This window comes from Panthera uncia (assembly GCF_023721935.1).
Source record: "Panthera uncia isolate 11264 chromosome B3 unlocalized genomic scaffold, Puncia_PCG_1.0 HiC_scaffold_1, whole genome shotgun sequence".
NCBI lineage: Eukaryota > Metazoa > Chordata > Mammalia > Carnivora > Felidae > Panthera > Panthera uncia.
Genome location: NW_026057582.1, coordinates 101,817,260 through 101,841,184, shown reverse-complemented (window position 1 = coordinate 101,841,184; position 23,925 = coordinate 101,817,260). Strand labels below are relative to the sequence as shown.

Here is a 23,925-nt window from a genome sequence, read left to right as displayed (position 1 = left end):
GGTAGCTCATAAATATGGATGGATGATCAGTGATTTTTTTCCTAATTCTAGATAAATGAGACTCAATTGAAAGTTATGTATAGGAAATAAATAGCACAGAAATAAAGAAGATGGTGTTATTAATGATGTGCTTGTCCTCTGTTTTTCTCCTTTTATACTTGGTGTCCACAGAACTTCCTCAACAATTTCCAGACAGCCAAAGAGGCTCTGAGTGCTGCCACTGTTCAGGCTGCAGAAAAGGCTGCCAGAAGTGTGAAAGATCTTGCCCAGAGGAGTTTTCGTGTTTCTCTCAATATTGATCTGAAAGCACCAGTTATAGTCATCCCACAGTCTTCTATTTCCACTAATGCAGTGGTGGTAGATCTTGGGCTCATCAGAGTTCAAAACCAGTTTAGTCTGGTGTCTGGGGAAGACTATTTAAACCCTCCAGTAATTGATAGAATGGATGTGCAGCTAACAGAGCTTAAGCTTTCTAGGTATATTCTCTTTGAATAATTATGGATTGAAGAGTTATTTAATGTTTTCCATGAATTTTGTGGCCATTGAAATTCATACCCAACATGCTTCGGTTGCACAGAATACTTTACTTTTATTTAGTTTTTAAAAAGGTTTTTAATATTTATTTATTTTTGAGAGAGAGTGAGAGAGACAGAGTGCAAGTGGGTGAGGGGCAGAGAGAAGGGGAGACACAGAATCCGAAGCAGGCTCCAGGTTCCGAGCGTCAGCAAAGAGCCTGACGTGGGGCTTGAACCCACAAACTGAGAGATCATGACCTGAGCTGAAGTTGGAAGCTCAGTTGACTGAGCCACCCAGGCGCCCCCAGAATACTTTAATTTTTAATCAACTTTTTATTTTGAAAAATTCCACAGTTACAGAAAAATTCCAAAAATATTACCATGATGATACCAATATTATCCTTTACCTGGGTTTACCAGTTGTTTACATTTGCTTTAACTATGTATGTCTGCATATTATTATTTAAAACATGTTTAAAAAATTTGTTTAATGTTTATTTTTGAGAGAGTGGGAGAGAGAGATGGACGGACAGAGTGCAAGCGGGGGAGGGGCAGAGAGAGAGGGAGACACGGAATCTGAAGCTGACAGCTCTGAGCTGTTAGCACAGAGCTTGATGCGGGACTTGAACCCATGAACCATGAAATCATGACTTGAGCCAAAGTTTGCCGCTTAGCAGACTGAGCCACCCAGGCGCCCCTAAAACCTCTTTTTAATTTAATTTTTAAGTTGAGATAAAATTGACATATTGTCTTGCTTTCAGGTATATAACATGATTCAGTATTTGTGTATATTGTGAAATGATCATCACAATAAGTCTAACATTTGTCACCACACATACTTACAATTTTTTTTTCTTGTGATGAGAACTTTTAAGATCTACTTTCTTAACCACTTTCAAATATACAATACAGTATTTTTAACCAGTCACCTTGCTATACATTACATTCCCAGGACTTACTTACTTTATAATGGGAAGTTAAAACATTTTTTGCTGAACCATGAGTATAGACTTTGCTCTTAACCTCTTGCTCTAAATGCTTTAGCATGTGTCCCCTAAGAACAAGGACACACATCCTTTTACATAATGCAGTTTTCAAATTCTGGAAATTTAACACGGATACAGCAATAACGTCTAATATGGAGTCAGTATTCAAATCTTACTAGTTGTTCCAACAGTGTCCATTATAGTAATTTTTCCCCTTGATCAAGGGTCATGTATGGATGGCATTTAATTGTATCCTGTACAACTGAGGGGGATTTCTATATTACTGGTACTTACTTGCTCTGGAATAGTTCTTTAGTCTTTCTTAGTGTTTCATGATGAGACAGTTTTGAAGAGTACAATCTAGTTGTTTCATGGAATGTCTTTTAATTTGGTTTTGTCTGAGTGATTCTTCATGATTTAATTGAACTTATGTATTTTTGGCAGAATACTGCATACATAATGATGTATCTGTAGAGCTCCCACAAGATGACCCATGAAAATCTATATATAATACATTTTAAAATAATTTCTACCCTATCCAAGGAGATTTAATTAACTTAATAAAAAAGGAAAATTACAAGGCAAGTCCAGAAAATAATCCTGGAGAAGAGCTTTATCAAACTCTTCAGAAAATGCTAATTGTTCATCTTGCCATTTTTTTCTTTAATCTCTGTACCAATGCATATATTAGTCTTTGTACAACTATATTTGATGACTACTCCATGTATTCAACATTATGAATATCTTTTTAAAATTTAATCCATGTGTGACCTAATGTTTGAAGAAAAAGGTTTTCTTAATGGGTCATTGTATGTCATGTATTTGACTCTTTCCCTAAAGTGAATTATAGATTGAGATTAGAAAAAACTAGCATGGGTTCAAATCACTATTGAGAGCAGTGACTTTTGATTTCAGTGTCTTTTTAATGATAGGTTGCATTTCCCTCCTGTGTATATGCATTTATATCAGTTATATTTTTCATTAGGACAGTGATCCAGCCAGGCATCTCCCATCCTGATGTTCAGCTCTTACACCCAATTAACTTGGAATTTTTTGTAAACCGGAATCTAGCTGCATCTTGGTATCACAAAGTACCTGTTGTAGAAATTAAAGGACACCTTGAATCAATGAATGTAAGTGTGTGAGTGAAAAATACTCGTTATTGAAATTCTTAGACTCTGAAGACTTTCTTAGGATAAATCAATAAGATACGTGAAATTTTTGAGTGGTTGGTATAAGAACAATTTCAATGAGATGTCCAAAAATATGTTCATTATTTAGCAGAATTTAATCTTCAGTTAAGTGTTATTGTGTGTGTGTGTATACAAAAAATATATATATTTATACACACACACATATATACATATATGCATATACATATATATACATATATATATATACACCATATATGTATATATATATATATATATGATATATACATTATTAGTTTAGGGTATATAACATAGTAATTCAACATTTATTTACATTGCAGAAATAGTCACTACAATAAGTATAGTTCTCCTCTGTCACTTTACAAAGTTAATATAGTATTATTGACTGTATTTTCCGTACTGTACATTGTATCTCCATGACTTACTTATATTAAAACTACAAGTTTGAATTTATTAATCCCTTACACCCATTTCACATCCCTAATCCCCTTTCCCATCTGGGAACCACCAATCTGCTCTCTGTTTCTATGAGCCTGGTTTTTAGTTTTGTTCTGTTTGGCTTTTTAGAGTCTACATATCAGTAGAATCATGCTGTGTTTGTCTTTCTCTGACTTATATCATTTAGCATAAGTGTTTTTGTTTTCTTTGGATAGATAAGCAGTAGGGGATAAGCAGTAGCTAATCATATGTTAGCTCTATATATTTTTAGGAACCTCCATACTATTTTCCATAGTGGCTAGTTTATATTCCTACCAGTAGGGCCCAAGGGTTCCCTTTTCTCCACATCCTTGCCAATATTAGTTGTTTCTAGTCTTTTGGGTAATAGCCATTCTGAGAGGTGTGAAGTGATACCTAACTGTGATTTTGATTTGCATTTCCCTGATGATTAGTGATGTTGAGCATCTTTTCATGTGCTTGTTGGTCATTTCTGTGTCTTCACTGGAAGAATGTCTATTAATATCCTCTTCCTGTTTTTTAACCAGATTGTTTTTTTGTTACTGGGTTCTATGAGTTCTGTATATATTTTGATTCTAACTGCTTATCAGTTATAGGATTTGCAAATATCTTTTTCCATTCAGTAGTTTGCTTTTTCATTAAATTTTTAAAAAATATTTTATTTATTTTTGAGAGAGAGAGAAAGAGAGAGTGACAGAGTACAAGCTGGGCAGGAGCAGAGAGAGAGGGAGACACAGAGGCTGAAGCAGGCTCTAGGCTCTCAGCTATCAGCACAGAGCCCGAGGCAGGGCTCAAACCCATGAACCGTGAGATCATGACCTGAGTCAAAGTCGGATGTTTACCTGACTGAGCCACCCAGACGCCCCACTTTTTCATTTTAATGATGGTTTTTTTTTTTTCTATGCAGAAGCTTTTTAGTTGATATAGTTTCATTTGTTTATTTTTTCTTCTGTTGTCTTGGCTTGTAGAGTCAGATCTACGGAAACGCCTTAAGACTGATGTTAAGGAGCTTAATGCCTATGGGTTTTTTTTAGGAGCCTTATGGTTTTGGGTCTCATATTCATCTCATATTCAAGACTTTCATCCATTTTGAGTTCATTTTTGTATATAATGCAAGATAGTGGTTGACTTTCATTCTTTTACATGTAGCTGTCCAGTTTTCCCAGCACCATTTATTGAAGAGGCTGTCCTTTCCCCATTGTATATTCTTGCATCTTTTTTGTAATATTAGTTGATCATATATGCATGGGCTTATTGCTGGTTTATGATTTATGTGTCTGGTTTTACGTCCAATATCATACTGTTTTGATTATAGCTTTGTAGTATAGTTTGAAAGCAGGGATCATGACACCTTTGGCTTTGCTCTTTCTTAAGATTGTTATGGCTATTTGGGATCTTTTGTGTTCCCATAGAAATTTTAGAATTATTTGTTCTAGACCTCTGAAAAATGCCATTGGAATTTAGGTAGGGATTGCATTGAATCTGTAGATTGCTTTGAGTAGTAATGTTAATTATTCCAATTCATGGGCATCAAATATCTTTCTATTTATTTGTGTCTCCTTCAATTTGTTTTATCAGTGGACAAGTATTTTGTTCTTTTTGATGTGATTGTAAATAGGATTGTTTCCTTGATTTGGCTTTCTGATGGTATGTTATTATTGTAGGGAAACACAACAGATTTTTTTGTACATTAATTTTGTATCCTGAAGCTTTACTGAATTCACGTATTATTTCTAACAATGTTTTTGTAGAATCTTTAGAGTTTTCTATATATAGTATCATGTCATCTGCAAATAGTGTGACAGTTTTACTTCTTCCTTTTCAATTTGGATTACTTTTATTTCTTTCTCTTGCCTAAATGCTATGGCTGGGACTTCCAGTATTATGTTGAATAGAAGTGGAGACAGTGAGCATCCTTGTCTTGTGTCTGATTTGGAGAAAAAGCTTTTAGCTTTTTACCAATGAGTATGATATTACCTGCGGGTCTGTCCTATATGATCTTTATTATGTTGAAGTATGTTTGTTCCCTGTATATCTGGTTTGTGAGTTTTTATCATAAATGGATGTTGAATTTTGTCAAATGCTTTTTTCTGCATCTGTTGAGATGATTGTGATTTTTATCCATCATTTTCTTAATGTGATATATGATGTTGATTGATTTGTGGATGTTGAACCATCCTTGCATCCCTGGAATATATTCCACTTAAACATGGTTTATGAGCCTTTAATGTATTGTTGAATTTGGTTTGCTAATATTTTGTTAGGGATTTGTATCTATGTTCATCAGGGATATTGCTTGTAGGTTTTTTTTATTAATTTTTGTAGTGTACTTTTCTGGTTTTGGTATTAGGGTTATGGTGCCCTTGTGAAATGAGTTTGGAAGTGTTCCTTCCTTTTTCATTTCTTGGAATAATTCAAGAAAGATAGGTACTAATTCTTCTTTAAATGTTTGGTAGAATTAACCTGTGAAGCCATCTGGCCATGGGCTTTTGGTTTGGGGGGAGTTTTTAAGTTATTGATTCATTTTCATTACTTGTAGTCAGTGTATTCAAATTTTCTATTTCTTTGTGATTCATTCTTCAAAGTTTGTGTATTTCTAGGAATTGTTCCATTTTTTCTAGATTGCCTGATTTGTTGGCCTGTAATTATTTATAGTAGTCTCTTATGAACCTTTGTATTTCTATTGTGTCAGTTATAGCTTCTCTTTCACTGCTAGTTTATTTGGACCCTGTCTTTTTTTCTTGATACGTCTGGATAGAGTTTTATCACTTTTGTTTATCTTTTCAAAAAACAATCTTATAGTTTCATTGATCTTTTTTTTTCTGTTTATTTCTTTTTGAGACAGAGAGAGACACAACATGAGTGGGGGAGAGGCAAAGAGAGAGGGATACACAGAATCAGAAGCAGGCTCCAGGCTCTGAGCTGTCAGCACAGAGCCTGACATGGGGCTCGAACTTGTCAACTGTGAGATCATGACCTGAGCCAAAGTTGAATGCTCAACTGACTGAGCCACCCATGCGCCCCTCATTGATCTTTTTAATTCATTTTTAAGTCTCTGTTTCATTTATTTACTCTCTGATTTTTATCATTCCCGTTTTCTACTAACTTTGGATTTTGTTGGTTCTTTTTCTCGTTCCTTTAGGTATACAGTTAAGGTGTTTATTTAAGATTTCTCTTGTTTCTTGAGGTAGGCTTGTATTGTTATGAGCTTACCTCTTAGAATTGATTTTGCTGCATTCTTTAGATTTTGGTGTGTTGTATTTCTGTTTTCGCTTGTCTCTGGGTATTTTGTTTTTGTTTCTTTTGATTTTTTGATGACCCATTGGTTTTTCAGTAGCATGTTATTTAATCTTCACATTTCTATGGTTTTTCTAGTTTTCTTATAATTATTTCTAGTTTTGTACCATTGTGGTTGGAAAAGATGCTTGATATGATTTCAATCTTCTTTTTTTTTTTAAGTTTATTTATTTATTTTGAGAGAGAGAGTGTGAGCAGGGGAGGGGCAGAGAGAGAGAGTGAGGGAGAAAGAATCCCAAGCAGGGATTCCCACACCATCAGTACAGAGCCTGATGCGGGGCTTGAACTAATGAACTTCGAGATCATGACCTGAGCTGAAATCAAGAATCAGATGCTTAATCAGCTGAGCCACCCACGTGCCCCTGATTTCAGTCTTCTTAAATTTTTTGAGAGTTGTTTTTTTTGACCTAATATGTCATCTATCCTGGAGAATGTTCCATGGTCACTGGAGAAGAATGTGCATTCTTTTGCTTTTGGGTGGAATGTTCTGTATGTATCTGTTAAGTCCATCAGATCTAATGTGTTAAGAGCAGTGTTTCCTTGTTGATTTTTTTGTCTAGGTGATCTATCCATTGATGTAAGTCGAGTGTTAAAGTCTCCTACTATTACTGTATTACTGTCAACTTCTTCTTTGAGGTCTGTTAATATTTGCTATCTGTATTTAGGTGCTCTTATGTTGGTTGCATATATATTTATAAACATCCTACCTTGCTTTATTGATCCTTTTATCATTATATAGTTGTCTTTTTTGTCTTTTATTACAGTTTTGTTTTAAGGTCAATTTTGTAGGATATAACTGTTCCAGTGTTCTTTTCGTTTCCATTTGCATGGAATATCTTTTTCCATCCCTTTACTTTCTTTCTGTGTGTCCTTACTTCAGAAGTGAGTCTCTTCTAGGTCTTGTTTTTTTATCCATTCAGCTACTCTGTCTTTTAAATGGAGAATTTAGTCCATGAATTTAAAGAAATTATTGATAGATAGGTATATACTTTATTGCTCTTTTATTGATTATTTTCAGGTTGTTTTGTGGTTTCTCTGTTCCTTCATTTCCTTCTCAATTCCTTTGTATTAGATGATTTTCTTTCATGTTATGTCTAGATTCCTTTCTTTTGTGTATTTACTATATGTTTTTGCTTTGTGCTTACTGTGAGGTTTACATACCCTATCCTTTGTATGTAAGAGTCTTTTTTAAATAGATAACCACTTACTTTGAACGTATCCAAAACTCTACATCCCCCCCCCCCCCGAACAGAATTTATGTTTTTGATGTCACCTTTTGCATCTTTTTTTTTAATGTATCTTTTAAGTAATTATTGTAGTTTCAGTTAATTTTACTACTTTTGTTTTTTGACATTTTTAGTAGTTTTATAAGTGATTAATCCACTACCTCTACTATATGTTTACCTTTTCCAATGAGATTTTTACTCTCATATGTTTTCTTTTTATTAGTGCCTTTTTTATTCATCTTAAAGAAGGCTTTTTAGTATTCTCATAAAGCTGGTTTAGTGGTTATGAACTCCTTTAGTTTTTGCTTGTTTGAAAAACACTTTCTCTATTTGAATGATAATCTTGCTGGGTAGAGTATTTTGGGTTGGAAAATTTTTTTAGTACTTTGAATGTGTCATGCTACTCCCTTCTGGCTAGTAAAGTTTCTTCTGAGAAATCTGCCAATAGCTTTATGAGGTTTCCCTTGAATGTAGCAAGTTGTTTTTGTCTTGCTGCTTTTAAGATTTTCTCTTTAATATTGACATTTTAATTATAATAAGGCTTGGTGTAGTGCTCCTTGTGTTCATCCTTTTTGGTAATTTTCATGCCTCCCCGACCTGGATGTCTGTTTCCTTCTCGAGGTTAGGGAAGTTTTCAGGCATTATTTCTTCAAAATGTTGTCTGCTACTTTCCTCTCTCTTCTCTTCTAAGACCTCTGTAATTTTAATGTTCTTCTGTTTGTCTTTGTCCCTTAAGATACCTTCATTTAAAAAAATTTTTTAATGTTGTTTTTGCTCTGTTTTGGTAAGTTCTGTTGCTTTATTTTCCTGCTCACCAATCTGTTCTCCTTCATCCAGTCTGCTGTAGAACCCCTCCAGTGTATTTTTCATTTCAGCTATCGTATCTTCAGTTCTCTGGCTTCTGTTTGTACTGTCTTATATTTTATATCTCCTTGTTGAAATTCTCACTGTCCTTATCCATTCTTTTCCTGAGTTTCCGTGAGTATCTTTATGATCATAACTTTAATTCTTTATCAGGTAGATTGCTTAACTCCATATCATTAAGGTGTTTTTCTCAGGTTTTGTCTTATTCTCTTGTTTGAATATATTTGTTTCCTCATTTTATTTGATTTTCCGTGTTTGTTTCTATTTGGTGAAACAGGCAGTCTTTTTAGTCTTGAATGGTATCCTTGTTTAGGTGATGATTCTTCTTGTTCAACCTTGTCCTAGCTTGTGGTTGTCTTCTGAACCTTTGTGGTTGTCTAAAACACCTGATTTATTATTGGTATGCCCCCATTGTTGAGGGTGTGCCAAGATCTGTCAGTGATCCAAGGGGAGGAATATTATTCAGCACCTAGTTTCAGGCTGATTAGAAGCCAGACCCTCAGGCAACTGCTTTTAAAGTATGCAAATGTATATAGTCCTATGGGACTGCAATCATAATCCCTGCTCAGGGCTCTAGGAGATCTGAGCACCAGCTGCAGAAATAGGCATATTGTATTGGTGTGTAAATGAATGTATGAACTCCTTTCTCACAAGTCTTGTTTAGCTGTAATGAGGCCAACGGGGATGTGCAAGGATGGTGTCTCCCTGCTTTTGTACCCTGAAAGCACCTTCTTAGTCTCTAGATATGTGGGAAACTTTAATCCTGTCCCTCAGGCTGATACTCAAGGCTGAGTAAATAGGCCTTTGTCATAGGAAGACTGAGGTTGTGCTTCAGTCTGCTGTCTGTGCAGTGCCCTGGGGGTGTTGACCTGCCAAGAACTGTTTTTCTGCTTGTTATGGGCCTCTGGAGCTCTGGAACACCAACTCTCTTGACTAGCAGGGCCAGCGCATCAAGGGATGTTCTCTTTCTGGATTGCACATGGCTGCTGGCTTTAGGAAGACAGTTGGTGAGTGTAGGAGGCAGAGCAGACTCACTGGCTTCAGAATGGCAGTGGGAAAATGTCTTGACCGTGTGTGCCCATGGACTTCAACAGTGAAATAGGCTAGTGTCTTGTGTGTCTGTGTACCAACTTTAGGCTGGGAGTGGGAAAATGCCAGCATCACTCACTAGTTCCAGCCACGGGTGTGTTGCAACTGCCTGTGCTTGCGCACGTGAGCCAGGAGTGGGAGAACTCCACCACAGTTCTGCTCTCTGGTCCAGCCAGGATGCAAGGGAGCACTGCAATTGCCAGTGCACTGCAGCTTCAGCAAGTGCCTTGACTGTTCCCCCGCTCATCCCAGCAAGGCTCTGGGAGAGTGTCATATCCGGACTCCCCTGTCTATGCTAGTAGGCTATGTGAAAAGTGCAACAGTGGTAGCTGCCAGCATGTCAGCCTCCCAGGAGTGTTTCAGATGTCCCTTGCTCCTTCAGCCAGTATACCCAGATCAGCAAGTGAATTCCCCTCCTGTGTAGTCTAGGTGTTTTTCACACTGCCAGTTTTTTCACTGGATCTTGGGGCAAGCCCTTTAAGAGGGGAATCTTAGTTTCCTACAGCACTTTGGGGCCTCTGGAGGTCAGCACTGTTGGTTTTCCAAGCCAGACCTTCTGGGGGCTCCTCTCTCTAGTGCAGATCCCAGGGGCAGAGGTGGCCCATGGGGAGTACCAAGTCATCACTCCTCCAAGAGAAGCATCTGTGGTGAGATCCCTCCCTGTTGTGTGACACCACACTGGGGGTAGTTTTTTTTGTGAGACGTGTCTCTGTCTTTCCAGCTCATTTCAGTATGGTCCTTTTATCTTTTGTTTTGAAGAGCAGTTTACCAGGTTTTAGGTCTTTCTCAGAGGGAAATGATCCATATGTAGTTTAGATTTGGTGTGTACATACATGGGAGGTGAGTTCAGGATCTTCCTATGTCACCATCTTGGTCTCCCTCTTCATTACTTAATTTTTAAATTTGCTATATGTTGCAGGGAGTATGACTGGAGTCGCAAAAGATGAGTCTGCAAAGTGCAGTTAAGTGAAGGTCCTCATATGGGTGGGAATGAGGCCCTGACTCCAGAATGAAGCTTCTTTTTATTAGGATAATTGCTAAAGACTAGGTGCATAAAGTCAGCTCAGCAAGGGTGTTAATCAATCTAATGGTTTAGCTTTTCAAGGTTAATTTTGAGTTAATTGGTTTCTGTAACACTAGGAAGGGTCAGGTATTAAGGAGCATCCAGCCTTAGACAATGTTAATGGCTCTAGGCGTTCCTTACTAGCCACAGCTGTGTTCAGCTGTGTATACATGTCCTAAGGCCTTGCACCTTTTCCAGCCCTTCCCTTTTGAAGCCTTTTCCTTTGATGCTTCTCTCCTGCATCTCCCACAGCTGTATACGTACACATTAGCAAAGATCTGTGTGTAAGTTATTTATTAGTATAGTATATCTCATTCTATATGTTATATACACATACTTTTAATTTCAGGGGTATCTGAGTACCCTTATAGCATTGAGAGAAATGATTATTTTTTGTATCGAAGATAGCCTTTTTATTTCATTGGAGTTGTTAATTTTAAAAAAGTACAATTTTTGTTTTTTCTGAATTTGTCATTTTTTAAAATTATTTTTTAATTTTTTTTTACATTTATTTATTTTTGAGAGACAGAGAGAGGCAGAGCACAAGTTGGGGTGAGGCAGAGGGAGAATGAGACACTGACTCTGAAGCAGGCTCCAGGCTCCGAGCTGTCAGCACAGAGCCTGATGAAGGGCTCGAACTCACAAACTGTGAGATCATGACCTGAGCTGAAGTCGGATGACTGAGCCACCCAGGTGTCCCTGAGTTTGTCATTTTTTTAAATGATCTGATTTCTTTAATCATTATTATTTTTCACTAAAGATTATATAAGTTAAGTAGTGTAACTAATCCTGACTGATAAATCACATTTTTTCCTCCAAACGTTGTATTACCATTGAAAATAAAAGTATTTAAATGAAATAAGTAGTGGAATAATTGAATGGGTAGTGAAGATCTAATTTTCAGTCACTGTGAAGGTTATTCTGTCCTTCATGTTTTATAAATAGTAATTTATTTCTATATTAAAATTGTTTTATTTTAAAATGAAGTACCTTTATCTTTTCTTTTAATGATATTTCACAGGTTAATCTAAATCAAGAAGATCTTAACCTTTTATTTAGAATACTAGCAGAAAATCTTGGTGAGGCTACTGAAGACTTAAATAAAATGAAGCCAAGAGAACAAAAGACAGGTAAGAGACTAACAGAAGGTGGCATAATACACGTATCTCCTTATTTTACACTTTAGCACGGGAGTCAAACCATAAAAATGACATAAATATATATGTACACATTGTGATTTGTATTACCATGAAAAGAAAGAAGATATTTATTTGTTGAATACATATTGAATAAGACCATAGTTAGAGATGATGGACTGTCATTTAGTTATCCCAATAGTCAGTTACCGATTCAGAACTTTTTCTAAGTTGTGTAAGTTAGGAGGAAGCCATAAAAAGTATTTCTTTTTTTTAATTTTTTTTAACATTCATTTATTTTTTAGAGACGGAGAGAGACAGCATGGGCTAGGGATGAGCAGAGAAAGGGAAACATAGAATATGAAGCGGCTCTGGGCTCTGAGCTGTTAGCGCAGTGCCAGATGCAGGGTTCAAACCCACAAACTGGAGATCATGACCCGAGTCAAAGTCCGATATTTAACTGAGCCATCCACACACCCCATAAAAAGCACTGCAAATCTGGTGGATTCCTGGAATAATTTTTGAATTTGCATGTATACAAAAAAAAATTCAAAGTTTGCAGTGGGCTATGGTAACATACTTAATCTTATTTTCTTAAGTTTATTTATTTATTTTGAGAGAGAGAGAGAGAGAGTGAAGGAGGGGCTGAGAGAGAGAATCCTAAGCAGGCTCTGTGCGCTGTCAGCGCAGAGCCTGATGCAGGGCTCAATCCCATGAACTATGAGATTATTACCTGAGCTGAAATCAAAAGTCAGATGCTGAACTGACTGAGCCAGCCAGGGGTCCCCGATTTTTAAGTGAGGTTTTGTAGTAAAATATCTTTAAGAATTGAAACATTTGGTAAATAACTCAGCAAAGAAAATGCTGACAAATTGTACTACGGTAAAAATTTAGAGAATTTAAATTATTAGTTGCAATGGCCCTTAGACTTACTTAAAGGCAAAGTAACTACTGGACTTAATTTTTACATTTTTTTAAATGTTTATTTATATTTGAGGAGAGACAGAGCAAGAGCAGGGGAGGGGTAGAGAGAGATGGAGATGAATCTGAAGCAGGCTCCAGACTGTGAGCTGTCAGCATAGAGCGCAGTGCAGGTTTCCAATCCACGAGCTCTGAGATCATGACCTGACCAAAGTTGGATGCTTAACTGAGCTACCTAGGCGCCCCTAGACTTAATTTTTAAAAAATGTTTATTTTTGAGAGAGAGAGAGAGAGAGAGAGAGAGACAGAGCATGAGCAGGGGAGGGACAGAGACAGAGGAGACACAGAATCCAAAGCAGGCTGTAGGCTCTGAGCTGTTAGCACAGAGCCTGACATGGGGCTTGAACTCACAAACCATGAGATTATGACCTGAGCTGAAGTCGGATGCTTAAGTGACTGAGCCACCCAGTGCCCCTGGACTTAATTTTTAAAACTGTTATATATGTGTATTACACACACAGATATATATAATTATTTTTTCCATCGAATGGTAGTATCCTAAAAGTGTGTGTGTGTGTGTGTGTGTGTGTTTATGCATTTTGCTTTTTTCTTTTAAGTAACAGTTTATCTTGGTGTTTATATCTTTTTTTTTTTTAATTTTTTTAACGTTTATTTATTTTTGAGACAGAGAGAGACAGAGCATGAACGGGGGAGGGTCAGAGAGAGGGAGACACAGAATCTGAAACAGTCTCCAGGCTCTGAGCTGTCAGCACAGAGCCCGACGCGGGGCTCGAACTCACGGACCATGAGATCATGACCTGAGCCGAGGTCGGCCACTTACCGACTGAGCCACCCAGGCGCCCCTATATCTTTAAATATAATATGTATAGATATGTCTCATTCTTTCTAATGGCCACCTGGTATTAAATTCTCTTGACGTATTATAATTTATTTAGCAAGTCCATACTGATGGACATTTCAGATTGTTTTCAGTGTTCCACTCTTCCCACATTGCATTGAACGTCCCTGTCCATACACTTTTACAAGTGTATGTGTATCTGTAGGGGAAATACCAGGGCTACTGGATTAAAGGATATTTAATTTTTATTTACTTAATATATATTAAGTTAATGAATTTAACATTTTTGACATCTTGCCAATTGCTCCCCTTAGAACTTGTACTAATTTTGCACTCCTGCCAGTTTGTTTTTCTGTGCCTTTTCTAACACAGCATATTATTAGATTTTAAAGTTTTTGACACATTGCTAAGTAAAAAATGGTATCTCAGTATATTTTTTTCATTTAAAAAACTTTTTTATTATATGTTAATCTGTATTACAGAGCACAAATAGTAAAGAATGCAAGTCTTAAGTGTACAGTTCGGTGAATTTTTATATATAGCTATACCGTATAGCTGTCAATCACCATGGTTAATATATAGAACATATACGGCCTCCCCTTGAAGGCCTTCCTATGTTCCTTCCCACTCAATACACCCACTCTGCCCTCAGATCAACCTAGAATTGACTGTCATCCTAATTTGTAATACCACAGGTAGATTAATTTTGCTTTTTCTTGAATTTCACATAAATGGAATCATAGAATTTACTCTTTGGTTTTTGGCTTGTCTCAGTCATCATTTTGTTCATGAGATTCCTGCATGTTGTTGTGTGTGGCGGTAGTTTGTTCTTTTTAAATCTGTGCAGTATTCATCATATGAATTGATTAATATTGATTTTATCCATTCTACCTTTGATGGAGAACATTTAGGTTGTTTCCATTCTTTGATGGTCTTGAATAGAGTTGCTGTGAATGTTGTTATACATTTCTTTTGTCATACTTATGTCCTGTTTTCTTTTGGTTGTATAGCTAGGCTTCACATGATAGGCTCATTTGTTAGGCTTACGATTAGCTTCAGTAACATGCTGAACATGATTTTCCAAGTGGTTATACCAGTTTACCAGCAATGTATGAGAGTTTTAGTTGTTTCACATTCTCACTGGTCCTTGGTATTGTCAGTATTTTTAAATTTCGCCATCCTGGCTGATACACAGTGTTATTTTTATGGATCTTACTTGTTCCCTGATTACTGCTGAAATTAAAACCTTTTCATATGCATACTGGCCATTTGGATATCCTTTTTTATGACATGACTATTCAAGTCTATTGAGCATTATTTTTATTGAGATGTTTGTGTTTTTTTCTTAGTGATATATTGGAGTTCTTTGTTCATTCTGGATATGAGTCCTTTATTGGTTATATGTATTATATTTATGTGTTGATATATATATATATATATATATATATATCTCACATATATATATGCTATATATATATACCCTATCTGTGATTTGCTTTTCATTCTTTTAATGGGTCTTTTATTAATAGAATTAGTTAATTGTAGTGAATTCCAGTATACTATTTTTAAAAATGATGAGTGCTTTTTCTATTTAAAAAATCTTTGCCTATTCCAGGAGTTATTTTGTAAAAGCAAATCATTTGCTAGAATTATTCCCCTAGATCACACTCTGTTTGGAACAGTGCTGGAGTAAGGTGATAGTTAAGAAACTTCACCCTATGTGTTTCTCAAAGATAATAATTGACAGCAATCGTTTTCCATATGCCTTTCTGGTATGGTTTACAGAATTCTTATGTGTTGTGTTCATGATCATAGATAATGTTAACTGAAGTAATATTAAGAATTAATATAATGATATTGAGGGTTAGTTGAGAGTAAAGACTTTCACGGGACTGATGAGTTTGGATTCTACCATTTGCCATCAGTGTGATGTTGGGGAAGTTTTATGTATTACAGTTTAGAAAGCAGTTTTATTGCATGTCAGAGTATATGAATTTCAGCACAAGAACATCAGATCATATAGCTTTGCTTTTGCTTTTCTGTATGGCATAAGAGGTTCTAATCATCCCTCACACTTTTTTCCTTTTCTAGCCTTAACTTTTGTTACCCTCTCCGTGATTTAATCATATCATATTCTGTTCTGTTTCCCTAACCTCTCATGGTGTACTCTCTATGAGTTTCCACAATCTCTTGTCTTATACTTGGCTGTCCTCTCTGTGTGAGGAGGTCCTTAAGCTCTACCTGAATGATAACTCCTTTATTAAACCTTTCCTGGCCTCCCCGTAACAATGTCTTAGTGTCTGTTTTCTGCACGTTTTTCCTAGTCTATTAACATTTGTCTACTCACTGTGACTAGGTGTAGCCTGCTTATTTTGTTTGTTTGAATTTTAAATGTATGTGTCTCTTCTCCTAAACTGTAAGGTTTTTGAGAGCAAGAGCTATGTATTACTGACTTGTGGGTTTTCATTGCTTGCACAGGTCCAGAGTTCTCATACATGTCCTCAATGAGCATTTGTGGGAAAAAAAATGTGTGAATAGAAGTGAAAAAATTTCTTTTAAACATCTTTAGGTGAAATTAAAGGGCCACTTGAAATCTATACATCAAAACAAGATGTACATGCTTCCCAAGGTACTTTAATAGCTGGAGCTGAAGAAGTGAGATCTGTAGACATCATTAATATGCTGCTGAATTTTGAAATCAAAGAGGTATCTGATTTTCATCTGTTTTTATTTAAAATTTTTTTTAAATATTTATTTATTTGGGGGAGACAGAGAGACAGAGTGCAAGCAGGGGAGGGGCAGAGAGAGAGAGAGAGGGAGACACAGAATGTGAAGGAGGCTCCAGACTCCAAACTGTCAGCATAGAGCCTGTCGTGGGGCTCAAACCCATGAAGCGTGCGACCTGGGCCGAAGTCGGACACCTGACCGACTGAGCCGCCCAGGTGCCCCTCATCTGTTTTTGTAAAGTGAATAAATAATAGATATTTGGAATTCCCTCTACTAAAACAAACTTGTAAATTACTGATAGGGATAAAAAAATTTTATGTAGGCTATTTATCATTTGTATGTAGCATTTGTAATTTTTAGCAAATTTGAGAGTATATAAAAGATGAGTTATATTTGGGGTATATAATGTTTCATAGAGAAAATGGTAGCATGTCCTATAACATGCTTTTCAAATGATTTTAGGACATTAGGAATGTAGCTCACTTTGGATTTCATATGAGAAAGTCAGGAAAGGGAAGTAGTGACAGACAGATCCTTTGCAAATTTAAGAAACCCTTAATAGAATAAAACACAGTATGTCTACGTTTTTTAACGTGTTGTATTACCACTGTCTGCTTCATCTGCAGATTCTTGAGGAGAGATGAAACGGATTTTCCTCTTCTGTATTCACACATTCAACAAATAGTCATTTCATGTGCTAAGTGCTGAGGATAGAGTTAGAAGGCATAGACTCTAATGAAAAAAACAAAAAACAACTAAAAGTTTTCTAAGTTCTCCCATTAAAAATGTGCAGGAGGGGCTTGTGGCTGTGGATAATAAGGAGGGGGCATCTAAGTAGTTTGGAGTATCAGGGAAGATTTTTGGAGAAAGTGACATTTGAGATGAGCTTTTAAGGAAGATTAGAGTCTTTCTCTTACCCTGGGGCAGGGGGACTTGCAAGAAGTTCCTCCCAAATCCCTTCATCATTAATAGTAGAGGCTATGTTCTTCTGGCTTAAATACAATAAACTTAAAAAAATTAGTTCTATATTTTTATCTGAAATGTATGCTTTGAAACTAATTTCTTATTAAAACTTTACTGTTTTCTGGTTAATGTTGGCGTTATTAAAGATATAGAAGCTTTAATAATTGAGACATGGATAGATGAATCATTCTTTTTTCAAATGGGCCTCATTAACAATGTGGATAGAAAACCCATACACCATCTTTAATATCATTTGTAGTAAATGTTATTATAGTTCCATCACTTTAGGACGTGGAGAGTGGGGGAGGCAATTTGCATTCCCCTAGGCCAATACTTGACAGTGTCTTAAGACATTTTTGATTGTCACTATCGGTGGAAAGGGAGCTACTGACAACCAATGAGAGAGGCCAGTGTTATCGCTAAACATCCTACAGTGCACAGGTCTCCTCCCTCACTACTAAGAATTATCCAGCCCAAAATGTCAGTGGTGTCAAGCTTGAGAAATCTTGCATTAGCATTAGTGTAACAATTGGCCATTTTTCTTATAGACTTTCAGATGAAAGGCCATCCATCAGACTAGATAGAACTTCTGGGAATTAGGCAGAACTACTTTTTTTGTTTTTGTTGTTGTTAATTTTACCTTGATAATCACTAGAATATAGTGGCAGTGCTTCAGAAGTCTGAACAAGTAAATGTACCTTCAAAGTCAATCACATGAGGCAGTTTCTAGGCACAAATGGAAGTACTCGTATTTACATCGTGTGAATTTTTTCATTATGCCACTCTGAGTGGTTATGAAATTGTTGACTTACCTTCATTATATATGAGTGAGCTTGTTAATGGTGATACTGGGGACTTTTCTAGGTTGTGATTACTCTGATGAAAAAAGCAGAAAAGAAAGGAAGACCTTTACATGAACTAAACGTCCTGCAGCTCGGAATGGAAGCTGAAGTTAGAACCTATGACCTGACTGCTAAAGCTTATCTAAAAAAAATTAGTATGCGATGCTTTGAGTTCACTGGTAAGTGTGAAGTATAGTCTGTGTAAATTATTCATGTTACAGGCAGTGGCCTCTACCTCTGTGTGAGTAGTAAGCACATTTATTAATGTCATCATGATTATTTAGTTAGATTAAATTTATTACATGGATAAAAAAGAATTTGATATTTAAAAATTTATTTTTTGTGTAGTTATTTACCAGTAGGTAAGAATGTATCTAAATACATTTATATGTATGTGTGTGTATATATATATTTAGAATGAAGTTGAATTATATCTAAAAAGAAAAATGACGTGTATCTTCTATGTCTATACATAACATTTTAATACTTGTAAAAGCAACATTTCATTACAACTCTGCTGTGAGAACTGATGTATTAGGAAATCAGAGCCCAGTTAGAATACCCATGTGTAAAAGCCCAGGGACCCTTTATGAAAAGTGAGTTAATTTACTAGAAAATAATCTGTTTGCTTTTTATTTTTTTTTAAATTACATCAGTGTTTTTTGTTTTCAATGACATTAACCTATACTTTTGAAAAAACAAATTAAACAATACAGAAATATTATAGAGGAAAAATTTAACATCACTTTCTAGTTTCACTTCTTACCCCCATGTAAATAGTAAGTTGTTGTTCAGTGAGTTTCCTCAGCCTTTCAGATCCACTTTTTAAATTGCATCAAGCCAACTTTGAAAGTTGCTAAAGGTGTTTAAAGTTTATAGGCACTCTATGGGGTAACTTTAAATAGAGCAAACGTATTGAGAATAGTTTATGTATTTTATAGCTTTGTTCTTCAATTTAGTCTGATTTGATCAAATGAATAATACCAGTACTACCAAATGTTACAAAAGCTGTAATTGGCTGCTACTGTTTTGTTTTGTTTCTAACTTTTTTTAATGGTGTTTGTCTTTTTTGTTTCAAAGCCACTTTTATTGAGGTATGATCAGTATACAGTATACTTTTTAGTATATGATTCCATGAATTTTGACAAACTTACATATGTGTAACTGGGTACTCTGTTTTAAAATACATTTGAAATGTTTGAAAGACTGACTGGAGCTGCCCTTGGTTTTTTTTCTGTTAGACTCTGCAGGAGAGCCACTTCATGTTATTAACTCTTCTAATGTAACTGAGGAACCTCTGCTGAAAATGTCACTGACCAAGGTACCTGGCTTCCTTCTAGGATTCTTAAATATTTAAATACATGAAATTATGTAGTTCTCCCATATTTAATATTTCAGTTTTCTCCCTTAAATTTTTTCATTCTAAAGCTCATTGATTATAGTGAATTTGCAAAAGCACCTGACAGTCCTGGTGATATCAATAACCTTTTGAGTTAACCTTATATTGTTGAGTAAGTGAGTGTATACAAAGTTCTGTGGTTATCCAAAGCAAAGTTTGTTATAATCTAGATATGCTAGCATTTCCCCTACCTTTAGCATTTGCCTCTAAGTAGGAAAAGGATTTTGAGTTTTTGCTTCTATAGAATTTGAGAAATGTTTATGTGGTCAAGTTTTTTGGCACATACCTCTTTGCCATTAAGAAATATGTTTATAGTGTTTTCATAGCATACTTTGAAAAGTGAAGAATATATATATATGTATATATATATATATATATATGTATGTATATATGTGTATGTATGTACAATGTGTGTGTATGTGTGTGTGTATATGTATTTCAATGTTTGAATTATTAGTATTTTTGGCCCAGTGGTTTAATCTTCCACCTTTTCTAGGCAGACAGTGATGGACCAGAATTTAAAACCATTCATGAAAATACCAAACAGAGACTGAAGGTAAATATTTTGTAATTCACTATAAGGCTTTTTATATTAATGATTAAATCTAGCTTTATAGCTGTCTTCATTTGTGAGATGGTGAGGTCTAAAATTAAAACAAGGGTGACAATAATAATAGATCTAATCTTGTAGATGAAAGAAATGGGTAAAGAGTTGAAATAAAATTTTTACAAAAGTTGATTTAATTTCCTAAAATATTATTTTCCAGATATGAATTAATGATTAGTTGTTGAGTACAAAAATAGTATGCTTTTTCCCGATTTTTCTTTCAAGTTTTTATTTAAATTACGGTCATTTAACATACAGTGTAATATTAGTCTTAGGTACAGAGTTTAGTGATTCATCACTTACAACACCCAGTGCTCATCACAACTGACTTCCTTAATCCCCATCATCCATTTAACGCATCCCCCAGTCACCTCCCTTCTGGTAACCATCAGTGTGTTCTCTATATTTAATAATCTCTTTCTTGGTTTTCCTTTTTTTTTTCTTCCCATATGTTCATCTGTTTTGTTTCTTAAATTCTACATCTGAGTGAAATCATACGGTATTTGTCTTTCTCTTACTGACTTACTTCACTTAACATAATACTCTCTAGCTCCATCTGTGTCATGGCAAAGGTAAGATTTCATTCTTTTTTATGGATGAGTTAATATTCCATTGTATACATATATACACCACATCTTCTTTATCCATTTATCAGTGGATGGACATTTGGTCTCTTTCCATAATTTGGCTATTGTTGATAATGCTGTTGTAAACATCGGGATGCATGTATCCCTTTGAATCAGTATTTTTGTATCCTTTGGGTAAATACCTAGTAGTGCAATTGGTGTATCGTAGGGTAGTTCTATTTTTAATTTTTTGAAGAAGCTCCATACTCCCTTCCAGTGTGTCTGCACCAGTTTGCATTCCCACCAACAGTGTAAGAGGGTTCCCCTTTCTCCACATCCTTGCCAACAAATAATATACTTTTTTTTTTATAAAAAAATTTTTTAATGTTTATTTTTGAGAGAGAGTGTGAATGGGGGAGGGGGCAGAGAGAGACACACACACACACACAGAATCTAAAGCAGGCTCCAGGCCCCAAACTGCTGGCACAGAACTACCAGCACAGGGCCTGATGCAGGGCTCTAACCCACGGACTGTGAGATCATGACTTAAGCTGAAGTCGGACTCTTCACCGATTGAGCCACCCGGGCGCCCCAATAATATACTTTTTAAGGGAATTTTGTTCATGGTTATTTGGCCTAGTGTTGATGGAAGCATTAAACATTTGAATTATATATTGGCTTTATGATTAGAATAAAATTAACGACTAAGCTAAAGCATGGCTCAGTGCAAACACTGCCTACAGTCCATTTGTGCTTATATAGTCTGTCTTGGACCCATCTGAAATGTGATTGAATTAAGGTCTGTATCTTTACTTTAAACCCACCAATTGAGGTCAGAATTACAGTTGGGCATGAGAGGGGGCAAAGTATTAGTTTATTGTCTGGTTAAGATTAACATTATAATTGTGAGTTTTTTCTTAAAAAAAAAAAAGGATCTTAATTGAACTATTCTAAAATCAGCTCTTCTGCAACCTATACTTATTTGTATATGTTGAAGCTTAACATAAAAATGTCACCACATCTGAAATCTGCCTCTCTAATTGTTCATTATCTTAGGTTTCATTTTCATCCTTAGACTTAGTACTTCATTTGGAAGCTTTACTGTCCTTCATGGATTTTTTATCATCTGCTGTTCCATCCTCTGAACCTTCCTCTACTGAGAAGGAATCTGAGCTGAAACCACTTGTGGGGGAGTCCAGAAGTATCGTTGTCAAAGCTGGTATTAACTTTTGAGCATGGTCTGATTCTTTCTGTCTGAACTTTTAATAATCATGTGATAACTTATATTTTCAAGCTAAGACTAATATTTAGCAACTTAATGTGATAGCTGCTCTGACGGATTAGGATAGTTTCAAAAGAAAAAGCAAATTTTATCCTTGCAGTAGTATAGAATAATTTAGTAAGGGATTTAAAATAAATGTTTAGTATTAATCATGTATTTATATTTGATTTCACCATCTTTTACATAAAATAAAGTTGTATGTACTTTGTATTGATGTTTCTGTAGCCTTCAGTGCAAGTGAGAACAGAAGAAATTAAAATGTGATACAATCATGCAAAGTACAAAGGCCCATTTCAATCAGTCATATAAATCTACCTGACGCTGAACAATTTTAAATGATTTGCAGGACACAAAAGGAGGAAGAATGTTATAGAAGAGACAGACTCACTTTGGTTTCTAACAAAAACTGAGTTTAAATGACATACATATATGGACACATGTTGCTCAAGCATATGGCTTGTGCTATAAGTTAAATATGAAATATCCAGAGTGAACATGTGCCTGTTTTTAAGCCAAGTATCATTTTAATTATTTTTGCTTTCATATTACATGATGTGAGTATCTGATATCTGGCAATTTAATTTTCAGACCATTACCTGTTTGAGTAATATCTGTATTACTGACATCTTTAAAGTGTTAAATTCTTAGTAATATTGGACCTAATATAAGGATCAGATTTTTTTTAATCAGGGATCAGAGCAATACTTTTGCTATAAACTAGAGTTAAAGTTTGTCTTTAATATACTTGTCATATTAATGTCCGTGGAAATACTTACTTATATAAATGCATACATATACACACACAGTTGAATAAATGAAAAAGCAGTGTTTAATTTCAATAAACTACAAAAGTTATTCGCCCAAAAGAACAGTCTTCCAGTATGTTTTATAGTTGATTTTTATGGTTCGAATATAGTTTTTGTGGTTTGATTTACATTTTACGGGACAAAAATTCCTGTTATCACTTTGGTGATTAAAGACTGATGTCTGTACTTTTACAGTATTATAGGAAAAGGTCTATTTTCCTCAGGCAAGACACATCTCTAGAAAAACGTCTCCTAAATTTATCAGTGAAGACCTGGACCAAAGTAGATGAAGGGAACCCATTTGTTTATGATTCTTATACACATGCACACACATATATTATATATTTTATTTTTTAAACTTTAACCTTTTATGTTTATGTCTCATAGATTTTATTTCAGGATTTTTCATGGAGAAATAGGATACAATCTAGAGAAATTGGTTCTATAGTTAAGAACACGGATTGTGTTATAGTTAATATGTATTTTATTAACTATTCTTTATTTCAGCATTTTTATGAAATGTTCTTTGATCTAATATATGATGTAAAAACAAGTACAAAATAAAAATTTGGGAGCAATAGAATTCTAGAATTCTAATATAGAGGACTATCTTTTTTCTAAGAGGAAAAATTATGGGAAAATTTCCCTCTAGCAAATTGTACTTCTGAGGTGCTTTAAAGGTTGCCTTTATTCTTAAGTTGCGAGGGAACATGCTACTTTTTGTCTGATTGGCATTTGAAAATTGAGTCAAATCCATGTTAATTATATGGAATCTTAATGGAGGCCTTTTTGATTCTTCATAGTTCATAATGTACTTTTTATGAGTTTTACATTATTTTATCTGTTATATCATCTGTACACTTGGCTAATCACAAGGTTTGTATTACTTTTCAGCATCCAGCAATACTTCTCAAGATGATGTGTTTGATTTAAAGGTCATAGCTGAATTAAATGCATTTAATGTCTTTATCTGTGATCAGAAGTGTAACATTGCAGATATTAGAGTACGTGGTAAGTACGTGATATTCCTTGTTGTAGGTATTTCTGTTTCTTCAGAAATAGAAACAGCACCATCACATCAGGAAGAGTAAGCTTGTGCATGGTAGATTTCTCATGAGTCATAGTTTTGTTTACTTATAGTGAAGATTT

The 23,925-nt window shown here is 35.2% G+C and overlaps 1 protein-coding gene across 3 annotated transcripts in view; it reads left to right on the top strand.

Moving 5' to 3' along the window:
- The window catches only part of VPS13C (vacuolar protein sorting 13 homolog C), a 211,164-nt gene that overhangs the window by 91,561 nt on the left and 95,678 nt on the right, over nucleotides 1–23,925 (top strand). For all 3 annotated transcript variants that reach the window (XR_007453840.1, XM_049613728.1, XM_049613729.1), the window contains exons 33-41: nucleotides 172–476; nucleotides 2,487–2,634; nucleotides 11,690–11,798; nucleotides 16,154–16,290; nucleotides 18,139–18,295; nucleotides 19,358–19,437; nucleotides 20,012–20,071; nucleotides 21,745–21,907; nucleotides 23,671–23,787. Coding sequence is in view for 2 of the 3 variants with exons in the window: in XM_049613728.1 (XP_049469685.1) it covers nucleotides 172–476; nucleotides 2,487–2,634; nucleotides 11,690–11,798; nucleotides 16,154–16,290; nucleotides 18,139–18,295; nucleotides 19,358–19,437; nucleotides 20,012–20,071; nucleotides 21,745–21,907; nucleotides 23,671–23,787 (1,276 nt within the window). In the remaining variant the exon portion in view is untranslated. The remainder of the gene's footprint in view (nucleotides 1–171; nucleotides 477–2,486; nucleotides 2,635–11,689; nucleotides 11,799–16,153; nucleotides 16,291–18,138; nucleotides 18,296–19,357; nucleotides 19,438–20,011; nucleotides 20,072–21,744; nucleotides 21,908–23,670; nucleotides 23,788–23,925) is intronic.